We start from the raw sequence: 8,997 nt of genomic DNA, 5'->3' as shown, positions 1-8,997 counted from the left end.
TAATTCAATAAAAATTGCTTAAACAAAATCTTTTGAATAAATGAGTATTAAGCTTAAAGATTTTAATATGAATACTCAAAAAATGTACTGTAGTAGCATTTGTTGAGAGAACCTCCTTTGTTTAGGGTCTAATTTAAATAGTTTGAAAATTATTGTTCTCCATTGAACAAGGTGTTAGACTTAGACTAATACTCGTATAAAATTGGATGTGGGTTGACAAATTATCTCACATTCCGAACTAGACCTAGCAATTATGACCCAAACTTAATGACATGACCCGAATGACCCGACCCATAATCTGAAATTGACCCAAAACATCAACCTAAATTTGACCCAATCCGACCTAAACCCGACTCGAAAATGGTGTTGACCCGATCTTGACCAGATACACGAACCGACCCGATCTGAATTTGACCCGATCACGAAATGACCTTACCCAAAAATGACCTGAAGTGTTTGACCCAAACAGACTTGATACTCGAAATGATCCGAACTAAAATTATCTTATAATTGAACTAAAAATGTCTAATGCCAAAATAACTCAAGTTGTTCATCTTCAATTGTAGCCAATCTCATAAACCAAATTGATAAATCTTATTATAGCAATAACAAAATATTAAATTATCGATTTGAGCTTGATTTACAAATGAAACAACCTGAACATGACCCGTCCTACAGATTTTGACTTAGCTCGAATATGACCCGAATATACTTGACCTGAAAATAACCCGACCCGAATATGCCCAACCCAAAATCAGCTCGATCCGAAATTGACCCAATATTTAAACCCGAACCATACCCGAAACCCAAATTAACCCAAATTGTACCCGACCAAAATGTTAATTGTCCTGAACGACCCATTTACCGGGTCTAAATCCGAACCCAGCTTTTCCATGCGAAAGATTCTTTCAATTATTTAACCAAAATTTCAAATTATTTACATAAAATCAAGTAACAACCATCAAGAATTCAAGAGTGGACAATACGGAATACTTTGTGGGAACATAATAACATGCACTTGCTCAGTTGCTCGACCCCATATGATATTGAATTTGAGTTACACATGTATGCAGTCTCGTACATACCACCTTCAAAAATCAATTACAGTTGAACAAATCTAAACTAAACTACAAGTATATTTAAATAAGAGTAAGTATTACCCACTACCAGGTATGGGTAATACTATCCAATACCACAATATATTTTTTTATTATTTTTCTTTTCCCATATTTTTTCCCTTTCCTCTTCATCTCCTTCCTCCCTTAAACCCTTTCCCCACCTTCATGAATAGCTCCCATTGCCGGCCAAACCTCCGCCCACCACACCTTCACCTCCAACAACAAGAAACCCACCCCACTAGCTAGTACCTTAGTTGAAAATCCAAAAACACGCAACTATCTCCGTTAAAAATCACCGAAAACCACCCAAAAAAACATAACCCAAAAACGAGAGACACAAACTTATGGCTCTAGCCATTAAAATCGGTGAGTTCTATGCTGGAAATCATTGAGTTCGGTCGAAATTGACGACGGTACTTGTTTGTCGGTGCTCAGTTATTATTAATTTATATACTGTTATTATTGGTTTGTGTATTGTTATTCTTGGTTTGTATACTGTTATTCTTAATTTGTATATTGTTATTAAGAGGAGAGAGACTACATTTTTACAACATGGATAAATAATTCGTGAAATTACATTAACGTGCCCATACCTGGTAGTGGTCTATCACTACTCGTTAAATAATGATATAGACTACAGTGTGTCACTGTTAGAATAGCTGACCATCCACTCTGATTAAAACATGATTAAAATAATGCTTTCTGATTGGACGGAGATCAATTGTAAGATCAAGTAGATTAAAAATAGATTTCAATTTAGCAACGTTAAAAATGTTCAAAAATTAGTAAATTACACTAGCTAAACTGTGCTGTCTAGTGTCTACTAAATAAAAGTATAATACGGAGTACCAACATTATTGTCATTACAATACATGGAATTAATTATTTAATCAACTACTTTTTTTTAACGAACTAAAATACTTCTTATTATGCAATGAACTCAATAATTGCTTAGTGAATTAAATAATTGTTTAGTGAATTGAATAATTATTTAATGATAGTTTGATCCACAGCTCCATAAACGTCGGTGCCTTAGTATTCACACTTCAACACGTTAAAAATTTCTATATATAAATGTCTGTCCTGGTTGATGTTTCTTTCATCAAAGAAACTACATTGAAATAACAAAAATTAACAGAAACAAAAAAGAGGGAAGCTAAAGAAGATGGTTGCAGCAAGGATGGCTATGAATATGGGCATCAAATGTATGAAAGATGATCTTTTTACTCCTTACCAATTGGGTAATTTCAATCTCTCTCACAGGTTTGTTTCTTGTACCACTTCGAGTCAATTATATATGTACTATCTTACAGATATATTGTAAACATTTTGGCTTGCGCAGTATTTATCTGCATATAGTACTTTAACTAATTAATTAAAAAAAATACTAAATATATCTTATTAGATTCGTTTCAATATATACTTTCATCATATTATATGATTTAATTGTCAAGTAATTTTATCAATATTGATACAGGATAGTATTGGCACCGATGACAAGATGTCGAGCAATAGATGAAATGCCAAATGAAGCACTAGAGAAGTATTACACCCAACGATCTACTTCCGGTGGCTTACTTATCACTGAAGGAACTCTCATCTCGCAAACTGCCGGAGGGTAATCAACTAATCACCCTTTCTATCTTATTTATCTGTGTTTATTCTCCCAGTGTTTATGGTTTGTGTTAATTTACTTTGATTGTCACGAAATTATTTAAAAATCCTTCAACGTATCTTTTATTTCAGCACGAGGAACACTTTTGTAGATGTGAACTGAATAAACATGAGTTTTATTTATTAAAGTAATTTAAAATTAGGAGAAAGACAGAGCAAATTAGATTTTTTATAAGAAGCATCAGGCATGGACTAATAAAAAATGTAAGTGGTCTTTTAATTATTATTTGAAAAAGTAAGACATTGAGAGTCTTTGGGGGTGACTAGGTAAGTTTAATGGGGAAAAATTAGCTGATTTGACCGGCTAAAGTAATCAGTTAATCAAATTAGTTAATATAATTTACTAGTCAAAATTGATTAACAAAATCAGTTTTTAGCTTTCAACTTTCAGGTATTCACCAAACACGATTATTAACTTTATATGATCTTACATGTCTTGGCATGCATCCTGCTATAAAAATCATCACGCTTTCACTACTCCATAACAATTTATATAACTCTTAATTTACTCTTCAAAATAAGAAAATAATATAAAGCCCTAAAAATTGCATACAACAAACAATAAGTTAAAAGTGAATAATAAGTGAAAAAATACAATACTCTGTACTGTACTTACATTGGTCGTCACATTGCTTTGTCAATTATGATTCTTTTTTAAAAATAATATTAAATTCTTATTGTAATACGTATACATTAATTATCCCCTTAAAATATGACTTTTCATCCTTGTACAGTTTGAACAAATTTTGTCAAACATTATTAGCTTATCTAAGCGTTATCAAATAATGGGATACATATATGTATATTGTATACCATGATAGGCTATTGTGTTAGAATAAATAAATAAATAAATAAATAAATAATTTTTAAAAAAATGCACATTATCTTTGTGTTAGAAAAGTTACACGTTAATTTATTATGAAAAATACGCACATTATATAAAATATTTTATCACCTAGAATTTTCTGATTCTTCTCATTTGATCCTAAGAGGGGTAGGATTACTTTGTATAACACAACTCTGCTTCTTAAAATTCTGCAATCGTGCCATAGGTTCGCACATTGTCCAGGAATCTACACAGAACAACAAGTGGAAGCTTGGAAGAAAATAGTAGACTCGGTTCGTGATAAGGGTGCTATCTTCTTCTCTCAATTGTGGCACGTTGGTCGAGTTTCTAACCAAGGTAAATACCTATAGTCCTCTTCAATTGATTTTTAAATGTTTATCACCGTATACGTACTCATGTAGTTTTTAAAATAAAAAATTATAACATGTAGAATTTTATTAGCTTACATTCATTCTAACAACCACATCTTTGTACATTACAACTTAAACATTACAATCTTTCCTATTTTATACACACACAATAACATTTATACCTTACCAAGCATACTAGTGGTGCAGTTTGCATCTCCGTATCTAACAACCTTAAGGTTGTGGAATTAAATCCCATCAAAGACACTTTGGGGTGAGGATTCCCTTACCCTTCCCCCCAACTTCCAAAGTACCTAGTCTGTTAACCCGGGTTGAGAAAACCTATAAGAGGTTCCAGCTTGATAGGGCTCCATTTTCTCCTTACCAAAAAAAAAAAAAAAAAAAAAAAAAAAAAAAAAAAAAAAAAACATCTACCTTAATTTGAGTATTTGACAACGTGTCGAATGCATGTCAATTAATAGTTTGAATTTTCATATATAATACTCATAAAAAAATAATAAATTAATAGTTTAGACAACATATAAAGAATACTCCATACCTTGTAAATTGTATAAAATGACATAGGGGCATCTTTGACTCACACTCTCATGTTATGTATGATTCTTTGATTTTGATGTAGTATACCAACCTGAGGGACGAGCGCCAATATCATCAACAAACAAAATATTATCGGATAGGTGGCGTATATTGATGCCCGATGGTTCACACGAAAAATGCACCCAACCCCAAGCCTTGACTCAACCTCAAATATTGGAGGTTGTCCAACACTATCGCCAAGCAGCTCTAAACGCTATACATGCTGGTATGTATACACTACTCTATTCAAAAATTTCAGTTTAACAAAATAATTTCAGTTCAGCAAAAATAAGGTGAAGAGAACAAGACCTTATTTGGTACGTAGTTAGGTTCTGTCTTAACATTAATTGTGTTTTAAATATTTATTACAGGTTTTAATGGAGTGGAGATACATGGAGCACATGGTTACCTAATAGACCAATTTCTCAAGGATGCAATCAATGATCGAACCGATGAATATGGTGGTCCATTGGAAAACAGAATTAGGTTCCTAATGCAAGTAGTACAAGCCGTTGTAGAAGCCATAGGAGCTGAGAAAGTAGCAGTGAGGATCTCACCAGCAATTGATCACTTCGACGCCCTTGATTCCAACCCGCTAGCATTAGGCCTAGCCGTTGTCAATGGACTCAACAAGCTACAATCCGACTTGGGATCAAAGCTCGCCTACCTCCATGTAACCCAACCCAGGTTCACGGCCCAAGGCGTGGTTGATAAGCCAGCCGAAGAAGCCGAAGCTGATGCTCAACTGTTGAGGAAATTAAGGGATGCATATGAAGGGAGTTTTGTGAGTAGTGGTGGGTATACTAAGGACCTTGGGATGGAAACTTTAGCTCAAGGGGATGCTGATTTGGTTGCATTTGGGCGTCTTTTTATCTCTAATCCTGATTTAGTGCATAGATTGAAGATTGATGCACCATTAAATAAGTATGATAGGACTACGTTTTATTCTCATGATCCTGTTTTGGGGTATACTGATTATCCGTTTTTAGAAGATATCAACTAATACTCCCTTCGTGTTTTAATAAGTGTTACAGTTTGACCGGCACATAGCTTTAGGCAATTTAATTGACTTAAATAAAATAAGAGGTAAGTGGGATAATTGGAGTATTAAAAGTTGTAAAAGAAAGATAGTGAGGTTAATGGTTTATTGAAAAGTAATGAATGTGAGAGGAAAGATATAATAAAAAAGCAGTAGTGGCTTTGAGTGGAGACCATGAGAGGAGAGAGTCATAATATTTATAGGTAGCTTTTTCCCGAATTTGATAAGTGTAATACTTATTAAAACACAAAGGGAGTAGTATAATTGATCAAAGATTTAGGGTAATACCTACCACTCTACTATCTAAGATCAAATCTCGGCTACCTTATATATCATTGGCAAACCTTAGCTTATTTTGTTTTCTCTACCTTATTGCCATTGTTTTGGCTTTTTATGAAAATTTTAGTTTTTTTTTTTTAATTTAATTTAATTTAATTTTTATTATTTTTTAATAACTTAGCAAATCTTATATTTGCAAGACAATCGGAAATATTCTTTAGTACTCCCTCCTTTTTATAATGTTAGTCCCATATAATCAATCACATAAAATAAAAAAACAAATATATTTGGAATCTAACATTAAATTACAACATAATTCATAATCAGTTTACCTTATTTAACGTTTTTGATTTTTTATTAGAAAAGCACGAGTCATAATGGCATAATTTAAGGTAAAAATTTCCTTACTTAGAGTCATGTCATCAATCTACAATTAATTAATTCCAAAAAAATCAAGTTAAAATGAAATATATTCAATATGGGTAGATATTTTTGAAACGGCCAAAATAATATATGGAACTAACATTATGAAACGGAGGAAATACAAATTTAAGTACACCGCTCTTACGCTTTTTCTAAGTTGTAAACCTGGCCTTCTTATCATTGGAGTTTCTTATAATAGCCATTTATACCTCCTCTTCAAAGTAACAAGGGATTGAGTCATGATTCATGAGCAGCTATGAGGCGGGATTTAACATTTTTTGAACCATGGAATGCTCTACTTCATCTCCCTCCATATATATCCCATTATCTCGGTTTTTTTTTTATTCACCTGCCTAAAAGATTATGCCAAAAGCAAATGAAACATTTGTTTGGGAACAGAGAAAGTGAAAGAAACTGTAGTTGTTCTATATGTGCATTTCACAAATTTTTGTGACTCCATTCCAATATGAAGCTAGACTCCTCTTTTCCTTATGATTAAAAGGCAGCTTTAGTTAAAAATACAAGAAAGTTTATTCACCACTCAAGATTGAATCCTAATTCATATTAAGAAAGAAATAAGGAATTTTTCAAAAAGGTGCCCAAAGTAGAAGACAATGTCACAATGATCATAACAAAACAAAAAGAAATTAATAACTACTGTACTGATTGGCTGTTGAGAGCATCCACATTGGTAAAGTAGCTTACAATTTCTCTCTCCAATATTAATTCTTTCACCTCATACTCCACTAACTTCAATTATTATTATGAATAACTCATTTATTATTTTCACAATGGTGAGCTAGCACAAAATAGGAAAGAGAGTATTGTGGGGAGGGTCTTGAGTAAAGATGGCTCTGTGCTGTGCCGAGTCGTGTCTTGTGCCAGGCCCACGTGCGTCGAGGTTAGTTAGGCCCGGCCCATGACTCAGCTCACAAATTTCATGCCGTACCATGCCGAGTCGAAGTTTGCAAAAGGTTGGCCCGTGCACGGCCCAGGCCCACGTGCCATCGTGCCAGACTTGCATGCCTAAGCAAAATTGCATTGATTTTAGCATGTTTTGTCGTACCATGCCATATCATGTTTCTCCCAAATAAAGATGGCCCAGGCCCGGCTCAGGGCCCACACGCACAGTACAGTGCCATGCCGTACTTTTTCGTGCCTGTGTTTTGCCGTGCTTGGGCTTTGGGCTGAGCCGGGCTAATATCATATTTAGTCTTGAGTCACCCATTGTAGGTGCTCTGAGAGTTGCATTGAAAATTCAGATACCATATTTAGTCGTTTGGTATCCGATATCATACAATACATCATGATAAATTAGATATGTAAAGTTAGTATAGAATTTATAGTAACGTAACAAATATGGCACAAGTGAAATAACTAACGGCTCTTTACACATACACAACTACACAAGTCGACATCTTTGTTGTCAAAAAAAAAAAAAGTCTGACATCTTAATTTGTATGTATATGCAACATTTATTACCAGAATGTCGACTTTAACAATCAAACAAACTATGTGATAAATATCGGATCAACTCTGATGTTGAATTTCCCTATAACAATTAGCGTCCTATGATTTCAACAACATAAATATTGTCAACATGTGTCATTTGCTTTCACTAATATAACTACCGTCAACATCACCCTCAAATGTTTGGACTAATTGTCAATAAGTTACGGTGATACACTTGTACGTACACACTTAACTACTAGTCGTGAGTAAAAATGGACGACACTGGTGCAATGCAACCACCCAAAAGGAAAAAAAAAAAAAAAAAGAAGAAGAAGTTTACACATTAAAGTGTGTGTTGAGTTGTGCTTGTGGCTTGTGAGTAATGCGACTTGAATTTGCCTTCCTTTTTCGGAAAGACACAACTAGAAGGCAACATAACGAAAACTTACCCAAAAAACAACGCATAAATATGGTATGACATGGTATGGAACGAAAAACACGACTTGCTCCATATTTGGGCCACTAGCACACAAAGCTAATTGAATAGATTGGGAGTTAGTCGGCTTAGCCCTAATCGAACCGAAGACACGTGGGTTTTGCACAACCAAAGCCCTTTTAATCACGGTCCTCTCATAGTATAACCAAAGTTCGAAGAGTTAGTTAGAATCTAGTAGCCTTCAGATAATCAAGAACCCTAACAAAAACGGTGAGGGTCTTAAAATTACCAAAATTTCCAAATGACGGTCAGAGTTAGAGATAAAAAAAAAAAAAAAGTCGTTAGTAAAGAACAAAGAAGATGGAAGCTTTTTGGTAGGATCTGGACCTCATATATGAAACAGTGTTGAGCCCACATGATTTGAAGTCGACATGTCCAACAAACACATACCATAATTGGTATGATATGGCCCATATTTATAATGGCCCACAATAATGTTATGGTATAATTGTGTCATGCTACCTTATATTCGCTAGATAGCCACCCGGTTTTTCTAGTTGTTCACAGCTATACTCTTCTTCATGTTTTTGTGACATAACGCGCATTAACAGCTTGATTTCGATTTGTAACGTTTAATTCTATTCGTACCTGGAAAGGGACACAATGAAGGGAATAGAATTATTGTTTGGTTTTAGGGGTGTCTATTCGATTTTTGATTTGGATTTAGGCCAAATTTAATCCGATCTAAAGTAAAATTTGGTTTTTGATTTTAAAATTTAATCCGA

At 33.9% G+C, this 8,997-nt stretch overlaps 1 protein-coding gene across 1 annotated transcript; it reads left to right on the top strand.

Moving 5' to 3' along the window:
• The first annotated feature begins 2,154 nt into the window (after positions 1–2,154).
• On the top strand, positions 2,155–5,696 carry LOC145578853 (12-oxophytodienoate reductase 3-like). Its single transcript, XM_081636152.1, has 5 exons — positions 2,155–2,381; positions 2,596–2,736; positions 3,845–3,975; positions 4,627–4,809; positions 4,955–5,696. Exons 1-5 carry the CDS (start codon positions 2,284–2,286, stop codon positions 5,584–5,586), a joined length of 1,185 nt encoding a protein of 394 aa, XP_081492278.1. The 5' UTR covers positions 2,155–2,283; the 3' UTR covers positions 5,587–5,696.
• The last annotated feature ends 3,301 nt before the right edge of the window (positions 5,697–8,997 follow it).

Source organism: Chenopodium album, chromosome 14 (assembly GCF_948465745.1).
Source record: "Chenopodium album chromosome 14, dcCheAlbu1.1, whole genome shotgun sequence".
Lineage (NCBI taxonomy): Eukaryota > Viridiplantae > Streptophyta > Magnoliopsida > Caryophyllales > Amaranthaceae > Chenopodium > Chenopodium album.
The sequence above is the reverse complement of the archived record's forward strand: the minus strand, read 5'-3'. Positions and strand labels throughout refer to the sequence as shown.